This window comes from Rattus norvegicus, chromosome X, assembly GCF_021556685.1.
Source record: "Rattus norvegicus strain SHRSP/BbbUtx chromosome X, alternate assembly SHRSP_T2T, whole genome shotgun sequence".
Lineage (NCBI taxonomy): Eukaryota > Metazoa > Chordata > Mammalia > Rodentia > Muridae > Rattus > Rattus norvegicus.
In genome coordinates this window covers 18,863,250-18,880,825 of record NC_141554.1, presented here as the reverse complement: position 1 = coordinate 18,880,825, position 17,576 = coordinate 18,863,250, and the positions used below count along the sequence as shown (strand labels likewise).

Below are 17,576 nucleotides of genomic sequence, written 5' to 3'. Positions count from 1 at the left end.
CTGGGCCTATAAAAACCATTTCTGGTAAGCTTCTATATGAGTGCACACACAAAGTGCTTACCCACAGAGAAAATCACAGTGGAATTTGTTTCTAAATTAATCTCTCAAAATGTAATGTCACAAAATCCCCATTTTTCACAGACAAATTTGCCAAGGACCTTAGCTCTCTTTAAAAGCCAAAGTAATATAATGTCTTTGAATCATTTATTCCCTGCTCATTAAATTGCTCTTTTGCAAGCATTCTTTGATGACCAAAGACTATTTTGGACTATCTGGGAAGATTTAATGGCCCTCCAAAACATTGTTATTATCAGGAAATAAATTGGACCTGCAGGTTATTACTTATTAGACTTTTGAGTGCTGATTTGAAGTTTTATTTCCTATATATCAAGTATAGAGATTTTAATGTTTAATCCAACCCAAGACAAATGTTATCGGCTTCCATATACCTCTTACTCCTTACTATAAGCAAATAGGAAAATGCTTTCTCTAGGAAATATGTTTCTATTATAGTCCTTTTTATCATCAAAAGTTTTGTGTGAGTAGTGGGAAAATGACTCAGCACTTAAAACCTCTTACTATGTTTGTAGAAGATCCAAGTTTGGTCCCCAGCGCCCACATGGCAGTTCACAATTTTCTACAACCCCAGTTCCAGGGCATCCAGCCCAGTGTCCTGGCCTTCATAGGACTGATTTTCCTGTTTCATGCAAAGTATCTTTGTAGATGTATTTATTTTTACCTTATCATACAAATGTTTGTCTATATGTCTGTGTACCAGATGCATTATTGGTCCTTTTGGGTCTGAGTTACCTCACTCAGGATATTTTCTAGTCCTATCCATTTGGCTGAAAAATTCATGATGCCCTTGTTTTTAATAGCTGAATGGTATTCCTGGGATGGGGGAGGCTCCTAGTACCCAATGGGGATGACCTTAGCCAAAATGCTCAACAGTGGGGACATGGAACCTGAGGAGACCTCCATTAGTCAGACAGAGCCTCCAGTGAATGGATGGGCACAACAACCCACCTTCAAATTTTCTGACCCAGAATTGTTCCTGTCTAAAAGAAATATGGGACAAAAGTGGAGCAGAGACCAAAGGAATGGCTGGGCAGTGACCACCCCAACTTGGCATCCATCGCACGGGCAGGCATCAATCCCTGACACTATTACTGATGCTACGTTGTGCTTGCAGACAGGAGCCTAGCATGGCTATCCTCTGAGAGGCTCTTTTAGCAACTGACTGAGACAGATGCAGATATTCACAGTCAAGCCTCGGACAGAGGTGGGGGATCCCTGCGGAAGAGTTAGGGGAAGGATTGAAGGCCCTGAAGGAGATGGCAACCCCATAGAAAGACCAACAGCATCAATTAACCCAGACTCCTGGGAGCTCCCAGAGATCCAGGCACCAACAAAAGGGCTCATCCAAGGCCCAGCGCATATGCATCAGAGGACTGCCTTGTCTGGTCTGAGTAGGAGGAGCTGTACCTAATCCTGTAGAAACTTGATGCCCAGGGTGGAGAAATATTAGGGGGAGCACCCTCTCAGAGCAGAAGGGGAGAGGAGGGCGGAAGAGCTCTGCAAGGATGGACCAGGAGGGGGACAATATTTAGGATTTAAATAAATAAAACAATAATAAAATTGAGATCTCTGCTCTCTGTACCCATTTTTCTTTCTGTACTAGCTGGTTTAATTAAACCTGGGGTATGGCAACAGGAAGCCCTAACACAATCCCCAATTCAACTTTGCCAACACCCAAACCCCCACCCAAGCCTACAGTTTGAGAAAAAAGTTACAACTCCAACTCCAGCTTTCCAAATTTCACAGAAAACCACTATTATATCGTTATCTGCAGGATGAAAGTTATGAGTTTAACAAAAAAGATTAAAATTAAAATTAAAAAACCTGCTGAGGAAAACAAAACACATTCTCCATTTAGTGTCCCTCTCCACAATGCTACATTTTTGCTCTTTCTCCTGCCCTGGCCTCTGAGATTCAGCTTCTATCTGACCCAGCCCTACTTGAACCACTTTGGCTCTCTCAGGGTTGCTTTGAAGTTTTCACCTCTCTTCTTGAAAATAAACAACAGAAACTTAATCTGCAGTGACAATGTTTATTCAGCTACATGTTCTCTGTTGCAGTCTAGAAATATTAACATTAAATGACATAATAGAATCCATAACACACAGACACATTAGTAAACGATGTAACACACAGTAGTGCTTAAGCAGCCTTACTTATTTACTCTTATCTGGATTGCAAAGTTAGCCAGCCCTAAGAGGTTCAGCAGGCAATCAGAAAAGGGAACTTCGATCTACTGATCGTGTCCATAAAGGAAAAACAAGCCAATTACCAAGTGGAAGCACTATTTCTAGTCATAAGTCCACTCCAAAGTTTATCTTGAGAATCTTCGTGGAGAGGTCAGTGTATAGTAGATATTGTCAGCAGCAAACCTAGAGAGATACCACGATGACTTTCATGGGGTTGCTGCTTCTCCGGTTCCCTCGAGTAAGCAGATGGCATCACATCAACTTGGGGATCAAGAAAAGCAATTAGATGGTAACTGATGGCACGTTGGGGGTTAGGGGTACAGTATGATGTAGTCCAGATAATCAGTTCACTTTTTCTGAGACAAAAATCAACCGTACATTTTAGAATGTAGCTGGAGCACAGTCCAGCAGCCAGAATTGGTTCAAATCCCACCACCACTAAGACTGCATACAATTTTTATGAATTATTACGGGTTTTTGGACAGACCAAACACGGTTTCAGGAAAGAACGGCTTACTTAACACTGCCAGAGACTGTCAGACAACAAATCCTTCAGCCCACCCCAAATTAGCTGTTTTTGTCTATGCAAAGAAACTTTGTTTCTATTTGGCATGTGGCTTTAGCAGATGGTACTGAGCTGGACGAGAAGCTATCAGCAAACAGAGGCAACGCCTCAAGGCCACCGGCCATGGACTCCAAGTGTCCCTAGTCGCTGTTCAATGTGAGCCTTTTGAGGAGACACTCACTCAGGCTTTCCTCCTCGCTGGCCTGCTGGCGGAGGTTGGTCAGGTAGTCGCTAATCTTCTTGATGAGATTCATCTCCTTCTCTAAGAAGTGCTTCTCCAGGAAGTGGCAGAGTTGGAAGTCTGCGTTGGATGAACCCAGGGCGTGCAGATCCAGAAGGACTTGGTTCAGGTTCTTCTCCAAGGCCAAGGTAGTTTCCATAGCATCCAGGCTCCCATCACACTGATATGAGGGCACCGTGGGCCCATTAGAGAAGTGGCCGCAGTCGCTCTGTCGAGTTTGCATCAGGAGTAGATAGGCAGCCTGACGCTTCTCTTCAGACAGATCTCGGAAGAAGTGAACCAGGCCTGCCACAGAACTGTCATCTTTGAAAACGAATCCCAGAGAGAGATACCTATCTGAGGCCTCCAGATGCATGCTGATCAGGCGATCGATCATGGCCTCTACCTCAGTGGTGTAATTCTGATGGCTCCAGGCACTCATGGTTGGTGAGCAAGATGGAGCTTATGAAGAAGTAAGTTTCCAGAAACAGAATGTTGAAGATCGTTCCGGAAGTTCTGAGTGAAGAGGCCGGAACAGCAGGTAGTTATGAGTTCGGGGGGGGGGGCGGGGGTGGGACTGGAAGTTTCTAATAGGACAGTGGGTGGGACTATATGGTGCACAGTTCCACAAACTTTTAAGATAAGAATTTAATTGTCTGAATCTTGTAGTTGTTGGAATGGAGGATTTTGTGTTGTGTGTGTGTTTGGGGGGGTCTCATTTTTTAAAACCATAATTCTAAGGTGAGGTAAAAAATCAAAAGTTTTCATAATGAGATCCTTTTAATTATCTGTGACTTAAAACTTCCTTGCTTATTAATTTCGAGCTAGATACAGTATTTGACTCTGCTCATAGTCCCTCGCTATCTCAGCAAGTAGTCATTAATCCCCTTTTCTCAGAGTAGTCTTACTGTTCCGACATAAATGTTAATAGCACCCCTATCTCCCTATGAAGGATCTTTGTTTGGAATATTTATTATACAGTCACCTTATTCTTTCTAGATTAACATGAAAATGGCAGCACACCAAAGATTGAACTTGTGTATAATTTGTTTCTCTGTAGCTTCTCATGCAGTTGAAACTGGCTTCAACTCCCTATTTATCCAAGGACGTTGCTGAACTTTCCAAGTGCTTTCCAAGTCCTAAGCATACATAATCACATTTATCTGTTTTCATTTCACTAATCATGCCAACAAGAACTCCCGTAGTTGTAAAAAAGCATACTGTTTTCTATGCAGTGTGTATCATTCACTTCTTGCATTCACTGGACCTGAAAAGTTCTTTGGAATGTCATAAAGGTCAATTGTCTAACTATTGTAAACATTCCACCATTAGCTAAAACACAATGTGAATGGGATTAAAAATGAAATAGTGTATGTTTATAAATCTTATCAAAATTAAGCACATACAGAAGATGATAAGTTGGCTGGTTTCCACTGAAAGGCAGAGACACAGACCATTAATGCTCTCATAAGGTCTCATTCAACTTTAGGATTACATGCTGCGCATTTTCTTTGCGAAGTACCACTAACCTTGAGCTGTCGCACAATCAGAACACTTTCCGGTGCTTTCTGTCAAACAGCCACACCCTATTCATGGCAAAATCTCTGAACCCCACGGAAAAAAGGAAACCTCGGCTCTAACTTTGGGATCTTCCTGTAAATGAAAGGAAATATCAATTATTTTTGCAACAACTTTCAAAGTTAACTTCTCTGCTGCTGAGAACGTGTACTTCAAAATTTAAAATGAAGCCTGCAGTCTCCATTCAGCACTCAGGTTTGCAATATAAACCATGTGATACTCATGTCTGTGGACAGAAAAGAACCTGACTCAGAGCTATATGGTGTTGGCTGATTAAACACTTTGTTGTCAGTATCATGTCAGGACTACATCCTCTTTTGGCCTCAGTTTTCTTGCCTTTAAAGGGGAGACATTAGTATGTCACTAATGTGCTACCAAGTTAAATTGCAGAATGAGAAATTACTGTGAACCAGTAGAACTCAAAACACGGGGGGGGGAGTGGATATCATCAATCCATTTTGTAATAAAATTATTGAGATCATTTCACTAAAGTGCCATTCTGCTAAAGCATGACTTTTTGTGGGTTTCCCGGCATGAAAACACAGAGGCATAGTTTTGAGTGTTCAAGATACAAGTCATTTAAAACCTTAGCAAGATTAGTTTGTCCATCATCCCTTGGCTAAACAGGTTTCTATAATACCTCTTGGGGTCCTTTGTGGTCTTGCTGGTTATGGATGCAATATATAAATGGCAGAGCTCTGTTCTCTCAGTTCTCCACCCCAAGACTATGGTCCAAAAAAAAGTATAATGACCTATTTTGTTGGTGATGATAAGTTTCTGGATCATTCCATGTGAGTGATATAATTCACAAACTTTATCTCCCCTCCAACTCAAATGGGCCTAGAATGATCTTGTGTTTGTCAAACTCTCTGGAAACAAATACTGATATGAGGATTTCTATGTACGGGATTTATTGGAAAAATACTCCAAGGGAGGATGGAAAGGACTTGAGGAAACAGAACAGAAAAGAAACAAAGTTTTGTTTTGTTTTAAATGTAAGTTCACAAAGTCTCTATTTGGTCCCAATTCCAAAGTAGACCTCCAGAGTACAAACTGCCCTTGGAGTTTGTTTCAATATGAGACATGGAAACAGAGGGTTCCTACTCCTGCCCTCCTCCTCCGCCTCCTGTGAGCCTCCTCAGGGTAATATAAACTTCCAGGGCCTTACCTTCTAGGCAAGCAAATTCATTAGCCCAAGAACGAGCCGCTGGAGAAGGGCATGGGTGCTAACAATCTTCCGAGGTACACCTTGTCACTGGGTATGAAGCATAGCAAACTGGCAGAAGTGATATAAGGGTAGTTAGGGAGGAAATGTATAGCCTGCTGTATTACCTTTTGGCTGTGGGATATATTCCAGAATATAACAATACCAAGAAACTCTTACTAGGACCTCATTTTACAAGGAAATTAATGAATAAAGATGTTGTCATGGTTGATCTAGCTGGCTTCTATGGAGCTCTACCCTCTGGTAATTCTACAGTCTGTGGCTGGATTTCCTTCCAAGAAGATAGCTCAAATTCTGTACTTAACAAGAGCCAAATACATTTTTGGATTGCGTCCTTTTAATCTGATTGAATGCGTATCAGAATAGGTTCTTCATGAAAGAATCATTCTACATAAGAACAACAACAACAACACCCTGAAAAGATGGGGAAAGGAAAAGTCAGGAAAAGAGGACAAAAAAGTGATGTTATACTTGCCCCTTGCCCTCTAGGATAAAAATAATAATAATAATAATAATAATAATAATAATAATAATAATAATAAACGCTTCATAGAAAGAAGATGTACATTATGTCGAGAGGTGGCCTTGTATTTCAGAAGTGCTTGAAGGTCTGGCCTTGGTGGTTGCCAAGAGGTGGGTTGGATAAACATAGCTGGAGTCTATGGAGACATAATGTAGATAAGATTTTGATTAGGGGGCAGTGCTGAAAGAGATCTCCATTAGGCACAAACCACACCCAAACCCCTATTTTCACAGAGAGATCCTTTATTAAGCAGGGAAGAGAAATAAAAGCTGCTGCTTTTGTCTCAGGCAGAAAACAGGAGCTAATGACCTTGCAAATGTAACTTTTAAGAAGAGGGAAAAAAAGGGAGGTCTGTTTTAGAATGTGTTTTAGAATGGCTAGGATGTGGTGGTAGGTCTTGATTGGGCATGTTATTTAGGTGAACAGAGGAGGGGGGTCTTTTGATTGCGGACTTGAATAATTTGATTGCTAGATGTTGGTAGTCAGCCTCAGGAGGAGGAAATGCCCAAATAAGGAATGTAATCCAATGGTTTTTAGCAAGGCAGGTGGGATGGCGGAGAAAGACAAGGCCTGCCAGAGCTGTGCTTGCCAGTCCTATGCTGGCTAGAAACCCTCTATATCTCCAATACCATCCTTTAAAATCCGCCATGCTCTTCAGGGGTCTCATTTGTCTGCATACTGGCCAAATCTGGTCCAGAGCTTCAGCTAAGAAGTCATTTACCTCTTTTGTCTAATCCTGTCCTCTGATTTACAGCATTGTCTGTAATAAAACAGCCTTTTTTTGAAACAGAGTTTGCACGTGTAATGGCCCTGGCTGTCCTGGAACTGGATCTGTATGTAGACCAGGCTGACCTTAAACTCACTGGTCTGCCTGCCTTTGCCTCCTGAGTGCTGGGACTATGGCCTGGGCCACTACTGTCCAGACTGATTTTTCAGTAGCTCCAAAACAATTAAATAAAAAGTCAAAATATCCCTATCAAGTCAGAACCTGAAAAGCTATGAAATGGCTTCTTAAGGGCTTGTCCTTCTAACTGCACTCACCTGAAAATTGATGCCGCACAAAGAATGAAATGGTCTCTGTGTACTTGCAATTTTCTAAAAGTAACTACAAGGAATTCAGAGTTTAGCTCTAACCTGTTCATCTATTTCAGACAAGGGACTGTTTGACACCAGGCAATGTTATGAAAAAAGGTTGGATCATCATTTTTCTCCTCCAACACACACACACACACACACACACACACACACACACACACACAGAGAGAGAGAGAGACAGCCTCTTCTTCACTCCACCTGTCTCTCTCCAGCTCAGAGAATTTCGCCTACAGCCCACCCAAACAGCGCTGCCTCACCACATCCTACATCCCTTCAGACACATTTACTATGGGCACCACAAGCAAGTAGAAACCATCCTCAACCAGGGTTCATTTTGTATTCCCAAATATATCTGGCAAGATTTAGATAGGTTTTCAATCACTGACTGAGAGCTGCCTCGGAAAGTGTTCACTCTCTGTTTCCCTATAAAACAAAACAAAACAGAGCATAACAAAAAATGAAATTCCTAAGAGAGAGAACAGTGGTTGCTTCTGGAAGACTTGCACTGCATGCATTAGGATGGTGATTGTTGAGAGAATATGATTTGGTTACTAACTGCTAAAAGTGGATTTGATCCTCTCCCCTTCATGGGACTATATCTTCAGTTCCATTTTCTGAGAATGATGGCTTTGCCGAAAACTATCACTGTAATTGAGAATACAGAAGACATTCTAGAAGAAAGAGTGATAGGTTTTATTTATGGCACTTGTTGCAAGATATAGTACAAGGGGTTGTCAGAAACTACGTGTAGTAGCTCTGTTCCCTTAAAAATGCATCCAGTCTTTGTTTTAATTTATCCCAACCCAAGGAACACATTAGCTCATAATGACTACTCATTCCATTTCCAAACAGTGAGATATGGAGGAAACAGGGCCACTGTGACCCAAACAGATCTGAGAGTCTATCTGATTTTTCTACCAAGAGGTACATAACTTTGGGCAAGTTATTTGACTTCTCCAACTCTTACCCTTCATAGCTACAGAGAAAGTACTCTTTAGTTACCTTTTGAGATACTGGGAAGAAGTGCAGTAGTCCAAGGAATGTAACACAACTTAGGACATAAAATAGATAATAAATAAAGATCAGCTGCCTTGGAGGCTCAAGAGATGGCACAGCAGCTGGGAGCACTGGCTGATCTTGCAGAGGATCCGGGTATAATTTCTAGCTCCTACAACCTTCTGTAACTCCAGTTCTAGAGACTCTGGCTCTCTCTATGGGTCTCCATGAGCACTAGGCACATAGGCAGTGCCCACGCACGTATATAGGCAGGCAAAACACTCATACGTGTAAAACAAAAACAGGTAAATCCTTCTGTAAACATTGGCTGCTATTACTCCCCTTCCCCACGTTCCTTTAACTGTAGGTGTCATCTCTGTGACTCATTCTATATTTGACTCTCTCTAGTCTTAATTTCCACAGATGTAGAGAATAAACCCAGCCCATTTTCCCACTGATCAAAGATATCCCTTCTTTAACTGAAACACACTGGGTCACTCCCACTGTTCCTTATCTAGTCGGCTTCTGTGGACCTCTACTCTCTGGTAATTCAAGAACTTGTGGCTGGATTTCCCTCCAAGCAGAAGCTGAAATTCTGTACTTGCCAAGGGCCAAATGCATTTGTGGATTATGTCCTTTTAACATGATTGTATGTGTATCAGAATAGGTTCTGTATGAAAGAATCATTCTCTATAAGAATAACAACAACAAAACCCTGGAAACATAGGGAAAGATACTCCTTCCAGTCAGAAAAGAGGACAAAAATGACTTTCTGCTTTGTCATGAGCTGTGTTTCCTCTTTTGTACGTTTATTGTCGTTGCACTTGCCCCTTGTCCTCTAGGATGAAAGTGTTTTCTGTTTTTCTTTATAATAAAAAATGTTTCATAGAAAGAATAGAAGATATACATTATGTAGTGAGGTGGCCTTGTATTTCAGAAGTGCTTGATGGTCTGGCCTTGGTGGTTGCCAAGATGTGGGTTGGAGAGACATAGCTGGAGTTGGAAAGAACACTGAGTCTTGAAATTTGAAATGGAGACTTTTAATACCATTCTCCCTTTCCCTCCTTGAAGCCTCCATGTATTTCTTCTGCTCATTCTGACATCTTGACCTGAGAAGAAAATCACCCAACAAGAAATTTTTATTTCCTTTAGCCATTACATAATCGTGTGTGTGTGTGTGTAGACATACATACCAAAATAAGATTAATAACTGTCTATATTTGTGCACTATCACTTCATTACTTTCCTAAATGTCTGGATTTTTGACAAAAAGCATGTGTATAAATTATATTGCCAATGTTCCTTTCCTGAGAGAGAGGTGAACCATATCTACCCCCTCCTCCTAAAGTCACAATGACAAACCAAATATGATTCTACATCAGTTCATCCTGGTGTGTGTATGTGTGGTACCAGAGAGCCTTTTGGTCTTACTTATGTAATGTGAGTGAGGAGTTACTAACAGAAGTGTGGGTGACCCCAGAACAGCTACAGTGGAGACAGCTTCCTCACATCCACGTAAATGAAGGCCTTTCCTCTAGTCTTCCCCAGTAGCCCTCCCCAAGAACTGGAGGCCACATTGCAATTTGAGCTGAGTTGCACACATGGCTCTGAGGGATGATTAAGTACTCAGGAGCTGGTCTCACAACCCTCCCTGCCCCCTGCCTCCTTCTCTGAAGGAATGTCCGCAATCTGCAAGCCTCTTGCAAGCAAGCATAGCTGACCTTGTGGAGATGGCAGCTGTTTGGCTAGGGAGATAGTGACATACAACAGATTACTACAGGAAACCGGGGGGCGAAGACCTGATTCTATTTTCAGAGGAAAGGGAAAAAACGTGTTCTCCTTACAAAGTCATACAATCTTTGCTCATAAAGTAAGAACAATCTGCAGTGTTTAACTCCTGGAGTCAGGACAAGCTTGCTGACTGACATCCTCCAGCTTTTAAGAAGCTACTTGGCAATGGAGATGTTAAAATTAAGAAATACAAAGGGCTTCCTTCTCCAATCCTTATGAGCTGTTTGGCACCGAGCCTACTGCAGACTAGCCACTAGTAACCCTACACTCAATCTGGGGACTGGGAAGAAAGGAAAATTTCCTTTGGGACTAACTTGACCTGTAGAGCTTTATTATATATGCATTTTTTATGTTTAATCTCATTCCTTACAGGGTCCATGCACAATTATCTATACAAAGAATCACAAATTCTCAGAGATAAGTGAAGCTTAAAGGCCATTTAGGTCCAATCTGTATCCAAATTGCCAGAGCTCAATAATTATATAATCTGTCACTTGGGCTTCTCTAGGAGTAGAGGTCACGGTCACCCAAAAAAAAAAAAAAACAAACAGCCGTTTCCTGATATTCAGGAATATGAGTTTGTGGCTTGGTACTTCTGCCTTCATGATGGGCTACGGAAGGGTCTACTGACCCACAGTGGGGACACTACCAACAGCAGATCCCATTTACAGATTCCTGGGCTGCTGATAGCTACGTGCCTGACATTGTTATGATTCTCCCCTCTGGTGCTGTTTTTGCCCCTTCCATGGAGTGCGTGCAAGTGGCTGCTGTCCAAAACACAGTTCTGTTCACTAGTTCAAGATAAGGAAACATCTATTTGGAACTGTCTTGCTATATAAGTACCAGATGGTAATGATTAAAATTAAATTAAATTAATGTTTGACAGTCCGTGAAGGGCATAAATTGCATGGTGTGCTGCTTGTCCAATCTGTCATCTTGTTTCTTTCAGATCGGGTCAACAAACAACAGCTGAAAGCTCCCTCCCTGATTCAAACAGTAGCTTATTTTTCTGCTATCAAAATGGCTGCTCAGTTTACTAATTCCAAGGCTTCCATACTGCCAAAATCATGATTAAGACACTTTAAAGAGCAGAGACTTCATCCTTACCACAGTGTCCAGCCACTATCTCCTGAACAAAGTAACAACATTTACTGCTTACAATTCAGAAACTGGGAAGTCTGAACCTGACCTCAGAACTAACCATTGCCAATATCACAAAGCAATTATGATAACCTTCTTTTCTCACAGGGCTTCTAGAACATGTGGGCAGTGCTGATGTGTTATCAAGTTGCGAAAGAATTTATGGTATCACATTTTCAAACCACTCATCTGCCAGTGCTCTTGTCCAAAGAACTTTCAGATGTAGACTTTTTTCTTCTTCTTTTTTTATTGGATATTTTTTATTTACATTTCAAATGTCAATCCCTGTTCCTGGTTTCCCATCCATAAATCCCCTATCCCATCCCCCTCTTTCTTCTATGAGGGTGTACCCCCACCCAACCACCCACTCCTTCCTGCCTCCCCGCCCTGACATTCCCCTACACTGGGGTGTCCACCTTGGCAGGGCCAAGGGCTTCTCCTCCCATACCCCTGTGTGATCCAGGGATCATTGGTCCAGTATTGCATTGACTGACTAGCTACTTAAATCCAAAGTACCATTTAACCTTTGCACTTTTTCCCAAGAATGTTGTTGAAATTTCAGAATGTTTTGCATTTACTTTTTGGAGGTAACAATCGATTTGTACAAAAGCTACATAAATAGAACAATGAACAGAAGTGCCACTAGGCGACTGGAGGTGATATGACCCCTAGATAGCCCTTCAAGGTAAAGCAGTCATTGTCCTTGATACTAGTAAGGCTGCTGGAAGGAGGCCTTCAGCTGTCAGCCATCTTCTGGGCATCTGTCCCAGGGAAGAACACTGCTTGAACTAAGGACTTATCATTCCAAGGGCAACTTCTATCTGTCACTCATGACAACCCTTAATGTTATGTAACCTGTAGGGTCTTGTCTCTCCAATTACCACCAGAATTCTTTCTCATTTCACTGTGGTCTCTGTTCTAGTACCACACCATCATGGGTTTCTTCATCTTTCTTTCTAAAAGAGCACACATTTACACCTTCTCCTGACCCCACTAACATACTTCCCTGAGCTGATTCCTGCTTTCAGTTAATTCATTTCTCTTACCAATATTCTCCATTAAATATATATATATATGATATAGAATATATATACTACATACATAATACAATACATATACATATATAACTTCTGCAACATCTGAGCATGTGGTGCATCTGTTTCTTGTTTTGCCTCTACTACTTAGAAAATTGCCTAGCACAAATACAAAGATGCACATTATCTGTGAATGAGTGAATGATTGGTTGCCTGGAAACATAGCTACTTCTTTTGACTTAGGCTGCCTCCCTCTTTCCAGGCACATTCTAAGAATGAGTGTGCCAGGATAGTGTGCCAGTCTATCGAGTAGGCTTTGGAACTGCACCAACCAATTCACTTGGTAAGCAGCTCTATAGCTCATAAGGGATGGCAGACATTGCTCTGAGGACTCTAATAATACACATAATAGTCATAATAGCTAGAAGAAACAGACATTACCATTCCTGTCTTAAAACTGAAGAAACTGAGGAATAGAGAGATAATAGGTTGCCTCAGTCGTATAATCCAGCAAATTAGTGTTTGTGTTCAGGGTCTCTGCCACTTAGCAGCTGTACAATTTTGACTAAGTTGCTTTCAAAAATGGCTTATTTGTCCCTAAAATGGGTGCATTAAAGTCTACCATGAGTAAACTGCAAAAGTATTTCACGAGATTATATGTATGTAATGTGCATAGGCACTTAGTCAAGGTCAGTCTCTGTAATGCTCATTCAAGTGCTGTGCTTTCTCCTGAATTGCAATGAATTTTAATTGTATTTATTGTTATTAATGTATGTGTACATGCTCTGCTGTTGTATGTGTGTGTGGGGAAGTGTAGGCATAATTTTTTTCCAACCTACTTTATTAAGGGTTCACTCTTTCCTCTAGCCCACCACCCAGCAGAGGCAGTGGAAGAGAAAAATATTAGGACACGGGGGAAGTAGACCTGTTTAGAAAGAGTTCTTTTGGTTGGGGTCCAATCTTCACTGTCAGGATATAAGCAGTTCAGTCCAGTTGCACACCCCAAATAAGTATCAGTAGCTGCAGTCCAGTCCCCCTGGCAGACACCACACACGAACCAGCAAGAACCATTTAATCCAGAAGAAACCACAAGGCTTGCCAACCAGCCTGAAGCTGCCCAAACCTCAGAAGAAGGGTTTTGGTGAGTTTCTCTCTAAGGTATCACCAAATATGGAGCTCAGCAACACAATGTAAAGTGAAACAACCCATGTGTGCCTTCCAAAGAATAGTGAGGCAGAGCAAAGGAAACCAGTGCTCAAGTTCCCACTATCTGTGGGGTTATACTTATAATCTGTCTGAACATCATGCACCCTTTCCCATGTTTGCTATAGCAAACCTTTTACCTGTGTGTCCCAGCAAAGCATCATTTGACATAACTGACTTTTTAGACAAACCAGAAGTTTTCACTTCATGGGGTATCAGAGGACAAGTTTGTGGAGTCAGTTATTTCCTTCTGCCGTTACATGGGTTCTGAGATTTGAATGCAGGTCTTCAGGCCTGCATGTGAGTATCTTTGCCTGCTTAACTGTATCACTGGCCCGTGTGTGTGTGTGTTTTTTTTTTTTTTTGTTGTTGTTGTTGTTGTTTTTTGTTTCTTGTTTTTTGTTTGTTTTTTTTTTTTTGGTGGGGGCAGGTGTTGAGACAGTGTCTCACTATGCAAAACAGACTGATCCAGAACTCATAGTTATCCTCCTGCCTCAGCCTCACAAGTGCTTCGTGGAAAAACCTGAGCCATCATTCCTGGCTTGTCTGCTTTGATATTTTCTCTGACTGCTTTACTGTTGTCAAATAACTTGGGTAATATGTTCATCCGCTGTTCTGATGCTCCACATATACCCCAAGTCTGTAAACACCCCTAGTTTTCACTTCCTTTATTCCTGTAGACAGGGTGATGGCCAAGAAGCCTGCACAGTTGCCCTTTTGTGTCACATCTTGAAATAACATTATTCTGAGTGACAGGTGCAACCAACCTCAGGTATCCTGACTTCTCTATTAGAGCTGGTAGCAGAAATCGTAGGTTTTTATCAGCTGATGTCACTTGGATAAGCCAAAGCCCAGTTTTGAGGGAGTGTACTAATTAGGGCAGTGCAGATCCCCCTACAATAAAGTGCATGACATCCCGGCTGTGAGGAAAACTGACAGTCAATAGCCCTCAATTCGTAGCTCACTTAAAAGCTATCTCAATTGAAGACAATACGTTGAACAATCAGATAGTTTCATGAGTTCCTGGGGTGACCATATATGGTGACATACAGGTAAAGGAATATACATTTTCACCCATCTTGCCCCAACTCAAGACAATTCTGAGGCAACATTCTAGCTCCAGAGTGCCTTTGTGGGGGGGGGGGTCTTTGGAACCATCACTGAGACACTGGCACAGCTGTCCTTTTTCTGCAAACTCCTGTTTCCTTAACTTTTTTCTCTTCAGATGTTGATCCCAGGGGTACAATTATGAATAAACACACAACCTCCTATACTATATCTCAAAATCACATCCCCAGAAAACATACCCAATAAGGAAGATGTGCTTGTCCAAGTTCATCCACACTCATTGCATGGTCTCTGTGTTCCCTGAGAGACTACAACATCCAGGCAACAAAATGGCCTCACAGGATCACAGCTCCCAGGCTGCCTTAGCAACTCATCCCAAGTTATTGTTTTGAACCTCTCCTCAGAGGCATGACTAGTCTAGTCTGCTTGCTTTCATGAGCACATAAAAGAAGCTAGAAACATGAGGCCCATGAATCAGTTCTTGTGTACAACTCATCACTTCAATCCAAGGCTACTTTTTCCTCAAGGATGTAAGATAGATGATCACAGGTTGACATACAATGCTGGTTCTTTGCTTTGACCTTCTGAGTCCTGTGAGGATTTATCAACAAGCAACAAGCTCATTTAACTGTATGTCAGAAGCAGACAAAGAGTCAGTCATTACTGTGAATGTAAACAGCCAGGTGCTTCACATATCTTTAGAGAGGTATGATATATTTATAAATATGTCATTGAGCAAAGGTCAGCCTCTGTAATACCCTTTTGGAAGCAGCCAATCATATTTATTTGCTTTGACCATAAATGGCATTTTGACCTCAGTAATCATTATACTTTTTTGTGTTTTTAATAGCCCATAAAATTGTAACATACTCCCTCTTGTGTCCACTTTCCTGAAATAAAACCATATGAAACCCAGTTTCCATTTGATCTTAAAGAATAGGTCAAACAAACAGGGACTTGGAGAACAACAGGGTCTAATGCAGGTGGGGTGGGAAATATGTTTAATGTACAGTAATATTTATGTGTAGGAGAGTGTTTTAAATCCTTTAAAAACACAGTTAAACATTTAAAAATAAAACAATGAATAAGACAAATCATCCTAAAATGAGTATAGCAACAGCTTTATTTACTATGTAGTAGTGTGTTTGCTAACCAAATAAAGTGACAGAAAAACGAACAAAAGCAATGTATGCAGCAGTATATAACTAATTGTTTATTTTCTTTTAAATTCTCTGTGGGAAAATACTTTGTCTAATTAAGTAGATCTTCCCAAGCCCTCACAGTATATAGTCCTCACAGTATATAACTCGCACAGTATATAGTTCTCACAGTACATAGACAAATTCTCTTAAACACATGGAAGGCCATGGATTTGTTACTCTAATTTTAGTTTATTTATTTGTTACATATTTCTTTTTAGACAAGGTCTTATGCTTTGAGTGTTTAATCCTTTGTATTAATAGGTTTGATGATTTCATACATGCATACAGTGTATCTTGCGCATATCTCCCCCATTGCCCTCTCTTAGCCCCCTACTCTCTAAAACCCTTACAGTTCCCAACCAATATTTTTCCTTCTTTTGTGTCTTTTTCTATTAGAGTTTAATTGGGGGTTCTTGCATGAGCATGGCTATGGGGCTGCTTAGTAGAGCATGGAGCAGAGTCCTGAAGAAAAACAATTCCCTTTCCTGTAGCAACTATTGAGTGTCAATAACTCCTCAGTCAGGAGTGGGGCCTCATGAACCCCTCCCACACTGATGGGCTCTATCTTTGCTGTGAGTTATGAGTCATATGCTGTGAGTCTTATGTTTTAAAATTTATTTATTATTTCATTCATTGTAAAGACAGAGCCTCACGCTATAGCCTGGGTTGGCTTAAAAATCACTGTGTAGCCCACAGTAGCCTTGGACGCTTGAAAACATCCTCCTGTCTCAGCTTCCTGAATTCTGGAATTCCTGATATAAGTCACCACACTCAGCACTCAGACAGGATCTTACTCTGTATGTAGCACAGGCTGGAGCTTGCTATGTAGCCAAGGCTAGTCATCAAATTTGATTGCAATCAAGGCTTAAATTAAATTACTCCTATATGTCATACTACTAGCTTCTTTTTTCTTTTATGTCGCTCCTTTGGAAACACTGTTCAATTTCTGATCTTATAGATCACCAACCCAGAACTGGTATTGTTAAGCAGACATGAATATTGATCAATATACTGTGTCTTATACTGAAAGGCCATAGAATTGATGCTGATGTCAACTTAAATGGACAACCACAACTTCAGGAATAGATGCTTCTCTCCCAGACCCTCCATACATTTTTACTCAGTATGTCAGCTATTCAGTAAGCAGCCTTAAGAATTTTTTGCTGGTAAGCCTCAGATTCCCTTGGATTATCTGAGGATGATTCTAAAATGCTGACTCACTGCCGATGGAGTCAACTGCCATTTAGAATTCTGCAAATCCCATGGCTCATGCTGTGAACTTTTGCTTCTGTGTCCCAGATGCTTACAATCACTTCATTCCAGGCTCCTTATAAAGCAATTGCTTGGATCCCTCCAACAGGAAATTGATGCAGGCTTAATTAAAATACCCTATAAAATACCTTTTACGGTTATCAATGTCACTATAGAAGGAACTGCTGAATTTTCAGTTCTACACTTTAGCTTTGATTGTGGGAACATGTTTTTAAATAGAAGGATGTTTGTCATCATTGAAATAGCTTGGATTTCGTGACCACCCCCATACTCTCCAAGAGAAACATGAACATGAACATGTTACAAAGTAGCTCCCCTAGCAGAGCTCCGGAAGAATAATCTCCACATTGACATTGGAACCTGCATCTTTAATAAGCTTCTCAAGGGAGTCTCGTGC

At 41.1% G+C, this 17,576-nt stretch overlaps 1 protein-coding gene across 2 annotated transcripts in view; it reads right to left on the bottom strand.

The window, feature by feature from the left end:
• Positions 1-2,096: 2,096 nt before the first annotated feature.
• Positions 2,097-17,576, bottom strand: part of 4933416E14Rikl (RIKEN cDNA 4933416E14 gene like) — a 29,944-nt gene continuing 14,464 nt past the window's right edge. Inside the window, 2 exon segments of one of the 2 annotated variants that reach the window (NM_001419523.1) lie at positions 2,097-3,568; positions 4,582-4,705. In NM_001419523.1, coding sequence (NP_001406452.1) covers positions 2,973-3,494 — 522 coding nt within the window. In that variant the 5' untranslated portion in view covers positions 3,495-3,568; positions 4,582-4,705 and the 3' untranslated portion in view covers positions 2,097-2,972. 2 annotated transcript variants of the gene reach the window in all.